The following is a 15,348-nucleotide window of genomic DNA, read 5'->3' on the forward strand; positions in this document are numbered from 1 at the left end:
ATTAGTCTATGTTGGGGAGATGTTGGAATTTAAGTATTAAGTATAGTTACATCAATATGAAGAGATGCAGAGCAGTAATTGATTATAGAGTACTTGTAGCAGATAATCAAGGCTGTAGGAAGAAATAGCTGAGGCTTTGGTTTATATTTTAGAAGCTTTATAAGTACAGAGATGTATTTCAAGGTTGGCAATGTACCTGAAGAATCCTGGTGAGGAAGATGCTCAAGCTTGTTGCAGAGGATGCTAGTGTTCATCCTGAGCATGGAGACCGCAAATAATGAGCAATGTTCAGACATCTTACCAGGATCCACAGTTATTAAAAACTGTAATAAATAAAGTGTGATCTGGTGTAATTCTGCTTCTTAGCTCCTACTGTGTGTTGACTGATGAACAGTCTCTCTGGATTGAAGATACCACCAAAGCAGTTTATCAGGTTGGTTGAAAATAAGTAATTGCTTAAGTTGTACTATAACATTATTAATTTTCCCACAAATTGTATTTTTGTAAAAACAAAACTAAACACAATCTGGTTTTTGCATTAATCTCCACATTAAATGGTTAAGTTGTGCATTCTAATAGAGGACATGCAAGAGATTTCCCTGTGCCATTTAACTCCCTCTTACTGCAACCTTGATGTATCACTCTCATTTGATCTTGCTTCAGGACTTTTCCTCCTGTTCTCAACATCTGCATTTATGTCACTTTTGCAAGTAGGAACAATCTGATTAGTACTATAGTTCAGCCTCAATTATCTCAAACCTGGCAGGTGGCAGTCAGAGTTTTGGATAAACTCAAATCTTTAAGCTGCTAGGCTGCAAGTTTGGGTTGGATCTCGGGTAATTCAATTAAACTTCGAGGTGTACCTCAGGTCCGACCACGGTTTCAGATTGGGTGGTGCCTTTCTCTGGGTTTTTAACAGCTAGGCTGCTACTTTGAATCAGATTTTCTGACCAGATCTCTTGCCAGCACTGAACTGCAACTCCGCTAATCATCCACTCATTTCAGTTATCCACTGTGAGTTCCCATCCATTAATTGTGGATAATTGAGATTCCACTGTATATTACTGTAGATGTAGGGTACGTCCAATAGCTAAGATCAGATATGACTTGCTTTGTTTCCTGGCCAGTTGTACCACTCATCAAATTAAGTTTGATACAGGGTTCTGAAGTTTACTGTAACTGGATTTTCTGAAGCTTACCTCGATCTCAAATCAAGGATAAATACGCTTGACAGTTTGGGGTGCTGCAGCTCGTCAATGTGAGTGATCCAAACTATGAGAGCCCAAAATTATCTGGGGTCAGAATTATCTGAGAACACCCATAAATAGAACAGTCTTTTCCTAGACTTCTTTCAAGTTTTCTCTCCTGTCTTTGATCATGGAGGTGAACTTGGTGCACAGGATTGCACCTGTGCATAAGAGACTGTTGGGGAGTTGAGAAAGAGTTCCAGAGGGATTTGTTCGTGCTGAAATCTGTGCAGTATTGCAGGGCTCTGGAGCCTGTGCCTCGTTGGGAGAGTGTAGTATTGCTCACCTTTAACTCTGTAATTATGACATGCATTTTCCCCAGTAGATGGTTTGTGTGCATAGATGTAATTGGAAATTGCAAGCAAAATGGTGTTTTTACTAATATTAAAAGTCCACTTCTAATTCAGCATCCCAGTGGCTGGAATTTGCGTTTTGTTTGTTTTCATACTAATTACATTACATTCAATAAATGTTGAAATTTAGGCTGCATACATTTCTTTATCAATATTCACAGAAGTACACAGAGATGAACTACTTGGTCACAAAATCATAACATTCGAAAAGCATAGAGCACGGGAAATGTGCAGCTGTATCAATCTGCATTTCTTTGTTCCTTTTAGTTTTCTTTGGTCGATGAATATCCACAAATACTATTTTTAATCATTTCTTGGAAAATGATTTTATATAATTAATGAAATTGGACTGAATTAAAATTTAAAAGAAGTTAATTTGCAGCATGTTCTTGAAAAAATTATCAAGTCTTAATTGTGCATTTTCATGGAAATGCGACCATAATCCTCACCAGATTAATTGTATCAAAACAATTTTAAACAGCGCCGAATTATTGAGATAAAAATGTAATTTTAACAAATTTATTCTTCATTGTTCACTTATGTAGTTATTTAAAGAGACGCCACCTGACGGAGAAAAATTTTCTAGCATGGTAGAGGTATGTCAAATTATTTTTGTATTGAATTTCTGAATAAAGTCTGCCAATTTGTAAATAAATTACCACACCAAACCTACCATTTCTTTTTAGCATGCACATACTTTCCAGAAAGCTCACTGGATAGTGATCAGGAATGGCTACACTGGCTAATTTTTTCCTCTCTTCTTCCCCCTCCTTCACCTTGTTCAGGAGCAATGAGGCCAATTGTAATGCCAAGCTCCTGTTCTAGCAAAGGTCAACTAACTGCACACAAGCTGAATATGGGACCATTTTTTAAAAATTCATTCTTGGGACGTGCACGTCACTAGCAAGGCCTGCAATTTTTGACCATCCCTAGTTACCCTTGAGAAGGTGGTGGTGGTCCTTCTTCCTGAACCGTTGCAGTCCATGTGTTGAAGGTGCTCCCAACCACTGTTAATTGTTCCAGGATTTTGACCCAGTGATAGTGAAGGAACAGCAATATATGTCCAAGTCCGGATGGTGTGTGACTTTGAGGGGAACTTGTAGGTGATGATGTTTCTAGTGTTTGACTCATTATATTCAACGTTGCATTTACCCACTAAGCCACTTTTTAAATGATTTTTGAATCACATTGATATAGAGGCTGAAAGCAAATTGATCTGATCTAACCTGTAATGAGAGCTCATGTACTCATATTTGATTACAGCATATATTACACAGTGAAGAAAACTGGATTGCATGGAAAAATGAAGGTTGTCCAAGTTTTGTTAAAGAAAGGTATATTTTTCAAGATGTAATGTCACTTTTTACATCCCCTGTAATCACCTTTTTCTCCACTCCTACTTCTGGTATCTTGTGTAATTAATTGATTAAAAGGGCAAGGAAGCATCCTATCTTGTATATCTAGTGTAACTCGCTTTCTTCTTAACATTCCATGGCACAGTCGGTAAACTAATATGCTGTACCATCTGGCTTCTATCAGAAGATTACTTCCATTTAAAAAATTTTTAAGTAGTCTTGCTATGAAGATTTTTTTAAATGAATTTCAAACAAGCAATTCTTGTCAAATAATGCTGAATGAATATCTGTAACTGATGTTTTCTGGTTTCAAGTATGTTTTCATTTGTGCTATGTTGAGAAAGATGAGAAATGAAATTGACAGAACTGAAGCATAAACTAGGAACTCGCTGATATTCTGTAGTTAAGTCTGACTTGATGGTTAATAGGATTCAATTATTAAACATATATCAAAAATGATAATTCTGGAAATTTGCTACATGTTTGAGACTGTGCTAGTATTCTAAACGTTCTCTCTCTACAACACACACACACACACCAGAAATCATAAGTTCACTTTGATGATGAGTTACATTTGATTTTTAAAGACCACCTGAATCCAAAGTTCCAAAGCCTGCAAGAAAACGACCCGCTCCTGAAGATTTCTTTGGAAAAGGGCCAAGCAAGAAGGTGTTGATGGGAAAGTAAGTACAAACACAACTTTGAAGCAGGGTTGTTGGGGGTGGGTGGGGTGGTGCTGCACAAATATTATGTTGTTTCAGATAGTTGTTGCAGTATGGCTCATGTTCAAGCACTTACCAATGCTAGAATTAAAACAGAAAATGCTGGAAATACTCAGCAGGTCAGGCAGCATCTGTGGCGAAGAAGCAGAGTTAATGTTTTGGGTCGATGACCCTTCGACAGAACTGGAGAGTGTTCAAAAAGAACAGATTCTTAACAAGCACTGAAAGGGGGAGGGGAAGAAAGAACAAAAGGGAAGATTTGTGATGGGTTGGAAGACAAGAGAGATTAGAGAGACAAAAGGGGCGATGGCCCCAATTCAAATGGTAATGCTAGGAGTTAGAAAAACATGAGTCAAGAAAGGCTGTGAATGGTGGGATTATGTCCAACTGCCAATCGAGACAAGGAGAGAGAAAAAAGAAAGTAACAGGCTCTGAGAGGGGTGGGGAAGGGAACCAAAGATTGAACATAAGAACATAAGAATTAGGAACAGGAGTAGACCATCTAGCCCCTCGAGCCTGCTCCGCCATTCAACAAGATCATGGCTGATCTTGCCACGGACCCAGCTCCACTTACCCGCCCGCTCCCCATAACCCTTAATTCCCTTATTGGTTAAAAATCTATCTGTCTGTGATTTGAATACATTCAATGAGCTAGCCTCAATTGCTTCCTAGGGCAGAAAATTCCACAGATTCACAACCCTCTGGGAGAAGAAATTCCTTCTCAACTCGGTTTTAAATTGGCTCCCCCGTATTTTGAGGCTGTTCCCCCTTCGTTCCAGTCTTTCCGACCAGTGGAAACAACCTCTTTGCCTCTATCTTGTCTATCCCTTTCATTATTTTAAATGTTCCTATAAGATCACCCCTCATCCTTCTGAACTCGAATGAGTAAAGAACCCAGTCTACTCAATCTATCACCATAAGGTAACCCCCTCATAGAAACATAGAAAATAGGTGCAGGAGTAGGCCATTCGGCCCTTCTAGCCTGCACCGCCATTCAATGAGTCCATGACTGAACATGCAATTTCAGTACCCCCTTCCTGCTTTCTCGCCATACCCCTTGATCCCCCTAGTAGTAAGGACTTCATCTAACTCTCTTTTGAATATATTTAGTGAATTGGCCTCAACAACTTTCTGTGGCAGAGAATTCGACAGGTTCACCACTCTCTGGGTGAAGAAGTTTCTCCTCATCTCGGTCCTAAATGGCTTACCCCTTATCCTTAGACTGTGACCCCTGGTTCTGGACTTCCCCAACATTGGGAACATTCTTCCTGCATTTAACCTGTCTTAAACCCGTCAGAATTTTAAACGTTTCTATGAGGTCCCCTCTCATTCTTCTGAACTCCAGTGAATACAAGCCCAGTTGATCCAGTCTTTCTTGATATGTCAGTCCCGTCATCCCGGGAATCAGTCTGGTGAACCTTCGCTGCACTCCCTCAATAGCAAGAATGTCCTTCCTCAAGTTAGGAGACCAAAACTGTACACAATACTCCAGGTGTGGCCTCACCAAGGCCCTGTACAACTGCAGCAACACCTCCCTGCCCGTGTACTCAAATCCCCTCGCTATGAAGGCCAACATGCCATTTGCTTTCTTAACCACCTGCTGTACCTGCATGCCAACCTTCAATGACTGATGTACCATCACACCCAGGTCTCGTTGCACCTCCCCTTTTCCTAATCTGTCACCATTCAGATAATAGTCTGTCTCTGATTTTACCACCAAAGTGGATAACCTCTCATTTATCCACATTTTACTTCGTCTGCCATGCATTTGCCCACTCACCTAACCTATCCAAGTCACTCTGCAGCCTCATAGCATCCTCATCGCAGCTCACACTGCCACCCAACTTAGTGTCATCCGCAAATTTGGAGATACTACATTTAATCCCCTCGTCTAAATCATTAATGTACAATGTAAACAGCTGTGGCCCCAGCACCGAACCTTGCGGTACCCCACTAGTCACTGCCTGCCATTCTGAAAAGTACCCATTTACTCCTACTCTTTGCTTCCTGTCTGACAACCAGTTCTCAATCCACGTCAGCACACTACCCCCAATCCCATGTGCTTTAACTCTGCACATTAATCTCTTGTGTGGGACCTTGTCGAAAGCCTTCTGAAAGTCCAAATATACCACATCAACTGGTTCTCCCTTGTCCACTCTACTGGAAACATCCTCAAAAAATTCCAGAAGATTTGTCAAGCATGATTTTCCTTTCACAAATCTATGCTGACTTGGACCTATCATGTCACCTCTTTCCAAATGCGCTGCTATGACATCCTTAATAATTGATTCCATCATTTTACCCACTACTGAGGTCAGGCTGACCGGTCTATAATTCCCTGTTTTCTTTCTCCATCCTTTTTTAAAAAGTGGGGGTACATTGGCTACCCTCCACTCCATGGGAACTGATCCAGAATCTATGGTATGTTGGAAAATGACTGTCAATGCATCCACTATTTCCAAGGCCACCTCCTTAAGTACTCTGGGATGCAGTCCATCAGGCCCTGGGGATTTATCGGCCTTCAATTCCATCAATTTCCCCAACACAATTTCCCGACTAATAAAGATTTCCCTCAGTTCCTCCTCCTTACTAGACCCTCTGACCCCTTTTATATCCGGAAGGTTGTTTGTGTCCTCCTGAGTGAATACCGAACCAAAGTACTTGTTCAATTGGTCTGCCATTTCTTTGTTCCCCGTTTTGACTTCCCCTGATTCTGACTGCAGGGGACCAACGTTTGTCTTTACTAACCTTTTTCTCTTTACATATCTATAGAAACCTTTGCAATCCGTCTTAATGTTCCCTGCAAGCTTCTTCTCGTACTCCATTTTCCCTGCCCTAATCAAACCCTTTGTCCTCCTCTGCTGAGTTCTAAATTTCTCCCAGTCCCCGGGTTCGCTGCTATTTCTGGCCAATTTGTATGCCACTTCCTTGGATTTAATACTATCCCTGATTTCCCTTGATAGCCACGGTTGAGCCACCTTCCCTTTTTTTATTTTTATGCCTGACAGGAATGTACAATTGTTGTAGTTCATCCATGCGGTCTAAATGTCTGCCATTGCCCATCCACAGTCAACCCCTTAAGTATCATTCGCCAATCTATCCTAGCCAATTCACGCCTCATACCTTCAAAGTTACCCTTCTTTAAGTTCTGCACAATGGTCTCTGAATTAACTGTTTCATTCTCCATCCTAATACAGAATACCACCATATTATGGTCACTCTTCCCCAAGGGGCCTCGCACAACGAGATTGCTAATTAATCCTCTCTCATTACACAACACCCAGTCTAAGATGGCCTCCCCCCTAGTTGGTTCCTCGACATATTGGTCTAGAAAACCTCCCGTATGCACGCCAGGAAATCCTCCTCCACCTTATTGCTTCCAGTTTGGCTAGCCCAATCTATGTGCATATTAAAGTCACCCATTATAACTGCTGCATCTTTATTGTATGCACCCCTAATTTCCTGTTTGATGCCCTCCCCAACATCACTACTACTGTTTGGAGGTCTGTACACAACTCCCACTAACGTTTTTTGCCCTTTGGTGTTCTGCAGCTCTACCCATATAGATTCCACATCATCCAAGCTAATGTCTTTCCTAACTATTGCATTAATCTCCTCTTTAACCAGCAATGCTACCCCACCTCCTTTTCCTTTTATTCTGTCCTTCCTGAATGTTGAATACCCCTGGATGTTGAGTTCCCAGCCCTGATCATCCTGAAGCCACGTCTCTGTAATCCCAATCACCTCATATTTGTTAACATCTATTTGCACAGTTAATTCATCCACCTTATTATGGATACTCCTTGCATTAAGACACAAAGCCTTTAGGCTTGTTTTTTTAACACCCTTTGTCCTTTTAGAATTTTGCTGTACAGTGGCCCTTTATGTTCTTTTTCTTGGGTTTCTCTGCCCTCCACTTTTCCTCATCTCCTTTCTGTCTTTTGCTTTTGTCTCCTTTTTGTTTCCCTCTGTCTCCCTGCATTGGTTCCCATCCCCCTGCCAGATTAGTTTAACTCCTCCCGGAATCAGCCTAGTGAATCGTCTCTGTACCCCCTCCAAAGCCAGTATATCCTTCCTTAAGTAAGGTGACCAAAACTGCACGCAGTACTCCAGGTGCGGCCTTACCAATACCCTATACAGTTGCAGCAGGACCTCCCTGCTTTTGTACTCCATCCCTCTCGCAATGAAGGCCAACATTCTATTCGCCTTCCTGATTACCTGCTGCACCTGCAAACTAACTTTTTGGGATTCATGCACAAGGACCCCCAGGTCCCTCTGCACCGCAGCATGTTGTAATTTCTCCCCATTCAAATAATATTCCCTTTTACTGTTTTTTTTCCCCAAGGTGGATGACCTCACACTTTCCGACATTGTATTCCATCTGCCAAACCTTAGCCCATTTGCTTAACCTATCTAAATCTCTGCCTCTCTGTGTCCTCTACACAACCCGCTTTCCCACTAATCTTTGTGTCATCTGCAAATTTGGTTACACTACACTCTGTCCTCTCTTCCAGGTCATCGATGTATATTGTAAACAGTTATGGTCCCAGCACCGATCCCTGTGGCACACCACTAACCACCGATTTCCAACCCGAAAAGGACCCATTTATCCCGACTCTCTGCTTTCTGTTCGCCAGCTAATTCTCGATCCATGCTAATACATTTCCTCTGACTCCACGTACCTTTATCTTCTGCAGTAACCTTTTGTGTGGCACCTTATCGAATGCCTTTTGGAAATCTAAATACACCACATCCATCGGTACACCTCCATCCACCTTGCTCGTTATAACCTCAAAGAATTCCAGTAAATTAGTTAAACATGATGTCCCCTTCATGATTCCATGTTGCGTCTGCTTGATTGCACTACTCCTATCGAGATGTCCCGTTTTTCTTCCTTAATGATAGCTTCAAGCATTTTCCCCACTACAGATGTTAAACTAACCGGCCTATAGTTACCTGCCTTTTGTCTGCCCTCTTTTTTAAACAGAGGCGTTACATTAGCTGCTTTCCAATCCGCTGGTACCTCCCCAGAGTCCAGAGAATTTTGGTAGATTATAACGAATGCATCTGCTATAACTTCCGCCATCTCTTTTAATACCCTGGGATACATTTCATCAGGACCAGGGGACTTGTCTACCTTGAGTCCCATTAGCCTGTCCAGCACTACCTCCTTAGTGATAGTGATTGTCTCGAGGTCCTCTCTTCCCACATTCCCGTGACCAGCAATTTTTGGCATGGTTTTTGTGTCTTCCACTGTGAAGACCGAAGCAAAATAATTGTTTAAGGTCTCAGCCATTTCCACATTTCCCATTATTAAATCCCCCTTCTCATCTTCTAAGGGACCAACATTTACTTTAGTCACTCTCTTCCGTTTTATATATCGGTAAAAGCTTTTACTATCTGTTTTTATGTTTTGCGCAAGTTTACTTTCGTAATCTATCTTTCCTTTCTTTATTGCTTTCTTCGTCATTCTTTGCTGTCGTTTAAAATTTTCCCAATCTTCTAGTTTCCCACTAACCTTGGCCACCTTATACGCATTGGTTTTTAATTTGATACTCTCCTTTATTTTCTTGGTTATCCACGGCTGATTATCCCTTCTCTTACCGCCCTTCTTTTTCATTGGAATATATTTTTGTTGAGCATTATGAAAGAGCTCCTTAAAAGTCCTCCACTGTTCCTCAATTGTGCCACCGTTTAGTCTGTGTTCCCAGTCTACTTTAGCTAACTCTGCCCTCATCCCACTGTAGTCCCCTTTGTTTAAGCATAGTATGCTCGTTTGAGACACTACTTCCTCACCCTCAATCTGTATTACAAATTCAACCATACTGTGATCACTCATTCCGAGAGGATCTTTTATGAGGAGATCGTTTATTATTCCTGTCTCATTACACAGGACCAGATCTAAGATAGCTTGCTCCCTTGTAGGTTCTGTAACATACTGTAACATTCTGTAACATACTGTAAGAGGCTACTCTGTGCGATTTGATTTGACCACTCAATATGTAGGTTAAAATCCCCCATGATTACTGCCATTTCTTTTTCACATGCTTCTATTATCCCCTTGATTATTGTCCACCCCCACCGTGAAGTTATTATTTGAGGGCCTATAAACTACGCCCACCAGTGACTTTTTCCCCTTACTATCTCTAATCTCACCCACAATGATTCAACATTTTGCTCATTCGAGCCAATATCATCTCTCACAACTGCCCTGATATCATCCTTTATTAACAGAGCTACCCCACCACCTTTCCCCCCTTGTCTATCCTTCCGAATTGTCAGATACCCCTGTATGTTTAATTCCCAGTCTTGGCCACCCTGCAACCACGTTTCTGTAATGGCCACCAAATCATACCCATTTGTAATGATTTGTGCCGTCAACTCATTTACTTTATTTCGAATGCTGCGTGCGTTTAGGTAGAGTGTTTTAATACTAGTTTTTAAACCATGATTTTTAGTTTTGACCCCTCCTGCAGCCCCTTTATATTCATACATATTGTCCCTTCCTATCACCTTGTGGTTTACACTTACCCCAGTGCTACTCTGCTCTGTTGCCTCCTGCCTTTTGCATTCTTCCTTGGGGTCCTGTTCATTTGCGCTCTCACCCACTCTAACTAGCTCAGAGCCCTCTCCTGGGTTCCGAATACTCCTCGCATTGAGGCACCGAGCTTTCAGGCTTGCCTTTTTATTACACTTTGACCCTTTAGAATTTTGCTGTACATTGGCCCTTTTTGTTTTTTGCCTTGGGTTTCTCTGCCCTCCACTTTTACTCATCTCCTTTTGCTTCTGTCTCCATTTTGTTTCCCTCTGTCTCCCTGCATTGGTTCCCATCCCCCTGCCATATTAGTTTAACTCCTCCCCAACAGCACTAGCAAACACTCCCCCTAGGACATTGGTTCCGGTCCTGCCCAGGTGCAGACCGTCCGGTTTGTACTGGTCCCACCTCCCCCAGAACCAGTTCCAATGCCCTAGGAATTTGAATCCCTCCCTGCTGCACCACTGCTCAAGGCACGTAGCGGTTACGCTCTGAAATTTTAGAACTCGATGTTGAGTCCAAAAGGCTGTAAAGTGCCTAAACGGAAGATGAGGTGCTGTTCCTCGAGCTGAGCTTCGTTGGAACAGTGTAGGAGACCTTCTCGTGTTTGATCAAGTATCTGTCACTTCTCCTCCTCCTTTCAGTGCTTGTTAAGAATCTCTTCTTTTCAAGCACTCTCCAGCTCTGACGAAGAGTGATCGACCTGAAACGTTAACTCTGCTTCCTCTCCACAGATGCTGCCTGACCTGCTGAGTATTTCCAACATTTTCCAGATTGCAGCATCCGCAATATTTTGCTTTTGTATTAATGCTAGAATTAGACAGGTCGATATAAACATGTTATGAGTACTTGGGTACGTGTCTGCTATCCATGAATAGTGTTTTTATTAAGCATATGTTACAAAAAGCCAGATCAAAATAACTGAGCTCATCAATAGTTTAGTCAATGTGGTATTATAATAATCTAACCTTAAATAATTGTGCATGTCCTCTGCCTCAATTTAACTGATTCAAATAAACTCAAAAAGAATTTTTGATGCAACTTTGATTTTTCAGGATAAAATTATAGAAACCGTATCCTGTTAATATCAGCTTCAACAGAATGTTTTGATTGATGGATAGTGTTTAATTTTGTAGATGTCAAGTTGATGGTTTTTGAAACTGGAATTTCTAGGTTACAGTATTATCCAGCATACTGGGTTCATTATTGGGTGACTGTGTCATTCAGTTTCAGTCACAATTTTTGAAAAGATCTTTAAACGGGTTGCAGTGAGACTGGTCTCGGATTAGTCTCCCTGGAGATAGGTATACAAGGTTCGAGGCAGTTTTTCTTCCCTCTTGATTTCATGTTGGATCCCCCTAATAATGAGACACACTGTTGGGCGACTCACCTTATTGAATGGTCCATTTTAATTTCCTCTTAAAAACCTTGCTGTCCCTTTCATAAAATTTCCTTTAAAATATTTAAAACACTTATTGTGTCGATTTAAAGTGAGGGCTATCAGTGAGTCGAGATTGGCAATCTGGGTTTTCCATTATTGGCATTCAGGCCAGATATTAAAGAAGCAGTAGCAGGACATTTGGAAAAGCATGATTCAATCAAGCAGAGTCAGCATGCTTTTATAAAGGGGAAATCACGCTTGACAAATTTGCTGGTGTTCTTTGAGGATGTAACGAACAGGGTGGATAATGGGGAACCAGTGGATGTGGTATATTTGGATTTCCAGAAGGCATTCGATAAGGTGCCACATAAAAGGTTACTGCACAAGATAAAAGTTCACAGGGTTGAGGGTAATATATTAGCATGGATAGAGGATGGCTAACTAACAAAACAGAGAGTCGGGATAAATGGGTAATTTTCCGGTTGGCAAACAGTGACTCGTGGGGTGCCAGAGGGATCGGTGCTTGGTCCTCAATTACTTACAATCTATATTAATGACTTGGATGAAAGGACCGAGTGTAATGTAGCCAAATTTGCTGATGATCCAAAGATGGGTGGGAAAGCAAGTTGTGAGGATCTGCAAAGGGATCATCATCATCATCATCATAGTCATAGTGTTTTAAATATTTTAAAGGAAATTTTATGAAAGGGACAGCAAGGTTTTTAAGAGGAAATTAAAATGGACCATTCAATAAGGTGAGTCACCTAACAGTGTGCCTCATTATTAGGGGAATCCAACATGAAATCAAGAGGGAAGAAAAACTGCCTCTAACCTTGTATACCTATCTCCAGGGAGACTGATCCGAGACCAGTCTCACTGCAACCCGTTTAAAGATCTTTTCAAAAATTGTGACTGAAACTGAATGACACAGTCACCTCGGAATCGAGGAAGACTTACTTCCACTGCTGAAATGAGTTCTTTGGTCTGAACAGGCCAATACGAGAACCACAGACCCTGTCACAGGTGGAACGGACATTCGTCGAGGGAAGGGGTGGGTGGGACTGGTTTGCCGCACGTTCCTTCCGCTGCCTGTGCTTGACCTCTTCACGCTCTCGGCGTTGAGATTCGAAGAGCTCAGTGCCCTCCTGGATGCACTTTCTCCATTTAGGGCGGACCGGCCAGGGACTCCCAGGTGTCAGTGGTGATGTCGCACTTTATCAGGGAGGCTTTGAGGGTGTCCTTGTAATGTTTCCGCTGCCCACCTCTGGCTTGTTTGCCGGCTAAGTGAGTGGGCAAAAATTTAGCAGATGGAGTATAATGTGGGAAAATGTGAGGTTATCCATTTTGGCAGAAATAATAGCAAAGCAAATTATAATTTAAATGGAGAAAAATTACAAAGAGTTGCAGTACAGAGGGACCTGGGGGTCCTTGTGCATGAAACACACAAAGTTAGTATGCAGCAAGTAATCAGGAAGGCAAATGGAATGTTGGCCTTTATTGCAAGGGGAATAGAGTATAAAAGCGGAGAAGTCCTGTATTGGTAAGGCCATACCTGAAGTACTGCGTATAGTTTTGGTATCCGTATTTAAGGAAGGATATACTTGCATTGTAGGCTGTTCAGAGAAAGCTCACTAGATTGATTCTGGAGATGAGGGGTTTGACTTATGAAGATAGGCTGGGCCTATACACATTGGAGTTCAGAAGAATGAGAGCTGATGTTATTGAAATTTACAAGATAATGAGGGGGATTGACAAGGTGGATGCAGAGAGGATGTTTCCACAAATGGCAGAGACGAGAACTAGAGGGCATAATCTTAGAATAAGGGGCCGCCCATTTAAAACTGAGATGAGGAGAAACTTCTTCTCTCAGAGGGTTGTAAATCTGTGGAATTCGCTGCTTCAGAGAGCTGTGGCAGCTGGGACATTGAATAAGTTTAAGACGGAAATAGACAGTTTCTTAAATGATAAGGGGTTATGGAGAGCAGGCAGGGAAGTGGAGCTGAGTCCATGATCAGATCAGCTACAATCTTGAGGGGCCAAATGGCCTACCCCTGCTCGTATTTAAAAAAAATATATATAGCATGGATACAGAGTAAATCTCTCTGGCCCAACAATGTGCTTCAATGCCCCTGCTCGACTAACTACCTGCCACACCAGATAGTACAGTAGTTTCTCTGAATTAGAAAGGTAATTAGTGCTAAAACAAGGTAGTTTTGTGCTTTGGGCCCATATACACGAGGAGCTGGTTTGACAGAGCCTAAATACACTTAATTTATGACGCTTATAGCTGGCAGAGTGAGGCATTCAAACCTTTATCCCAGGTCAGATTCAAGCTCTGGTTCTAGAGCTCGGATAAATATTTGACAACTGGTGTACCAATGAACTTATGGGGCCTGCATTTGTGGTCGGAGGCAGGAAGCCTCCGACCAGCAAACAATCTATATACTTGCCTTCTGCCTCAAGATCCACAGAAACTTGCACTCCTGGACCTCTATGCGTAGACATGCACAGAGGCCCATGCCAGGGGCACATGCGGTTTGCAAGCATCTGTCCCATATGTACGGATTCCCCATAAGCATGAATGGGGATCACATAAAAAATACATTTAACATAACAAATAAATAAAAAACATTCCAATTTAAAATTAATTTTAATACAATATAATTAAAATTTAAAACAAAATTTAATTTTTTGAAAAATAAATTTCAATGTTTCAAAAGGGGCTAAAAATAACCTTACCTTATTGTGTGTTTTAAAACCTTACCTTATTGTATATATGTTTTAATGTTTAAATGAATGAAAAAAAATTATTTGTATGTTTTTCAAGTCTTACGCTGGTAAAAGCAGGCGTAAGAATTTCACAGGCATTCATTGGACAGAAGTTGGGCAAATAGGCCCAACTCTCTATCTGCGGATGCCCTTTTTTCTCGGGTATGCTAGAGATGCTCCAGCATCTAAAAATTGGAAACGGGTAGAAAAATATTAAGTAGAATAGGGCAAAAGCAAAATACTGCAGATGCTGGAATCTGGAATAAAAACAGAAAATGTTGGCAATCTCAGCAGGTCAGGTAGCATCTGTGGAGAGGAAGCAGAGTTAACATTTCGGGTCGATGACTTTTTGTCAGAACTGGAGAGTGTTTGAAAAGAAGAGATTCTTAACAAGCACTGAAAGGGGGAGGGGAGGAAAGAACAAAAGGGAAGGTCTGTGATAGGTTGGAAGACAAGAGAGATTAGAAAGACAAAAGAGGGGATGACCCCAATTCAAATGATAATGCCAGGAGATTGTCAATGGTTATGCTCTGAAAGTTTTGAACTCGATGTTGAGTCTAGAAGGCTGTAAAGTGCTCAAACGAAAGATGAGGTGCTGTTCCTCAAGCTTGCGTTGAGCTTCGTTGGAACAGTGTAGCGGACCGAGAGGTCAGAGTGGGAATGGAATGGAGAATTAAAGTGACAAGCGACTGGATGCTCAGGGTCACACTTGCGGACTGAACGGAGATGCTCCGCAAAGCGGTCACCCAATCTACGCATGGTCTCCCCAATGTAGAGGAAACCACATCGTGAGCAGCGAATACAGTATACTAAATTTAAAGAAGTACAAGTAAATCGCTGTTTCACCTGGAAGGGGTATTTGGAGCCCTGGATAGTGGGAAGGGAGGAGGTAAAAGAACAGGTATTGCATCTCCTGCGCTTGCACGGAAAGGTGCCTTGGGAGGGGATGCTGGGGTTGACTGCGGAATGGACCAGGTGTCGCAGAG

The 15,348-nt window shown here is 41.8% G+C and overlaps 1 protein-coding gene across 3 annotated transcripts in view; it reads left to right on the plus strand.

Annotated features, from left to right (window-relative positions):
• The window catches only part of thoc1 (THO complex 1), a 102,312-nt gene that overhangs the window by 54,378 nt on the left and 32,586 nt on the right, over positions 1 to 15,348 (plus strand). For all 3 annotated transcript variants that reach the window (XM_070892888.1, XM_070892895.1, XM_070892902.1), the window contains exons 13-16: positions 367 to 433; positions 2,146 to 2,196; positions 2,864 to 2,934; positions 3,543 to 3,638. In XM_070892888.1, coding sequence (XP_070748989.1) covers positions 367 to 433; positions 2,146 to 2,196; positions 2,864 to 2,934; positions 3,543 to 3,638 — 285 coding nt within the window. The remainder of the gene's footprint in view (positions 1 to 366; positions 434 to 2,145; positions 2,197 to 2,863; positions 2,935 to 3,542; positions 3,639 to 15,348) is intronic.

Source organism: Pristiophorus japonicus, chromosome 1, assembly GCF_044704955.1.
Source record: "Pristiophorus japonicus isolate sPriJap1 chromosome 1, sPriJap1.hap1, whole genome shotgun sequence".
NCBI lineage: Eukaryota > Metazoa > Chordata > Chondrichthyes > Pristiophoridae > Pristiophorus > Pristiophorus japonicus.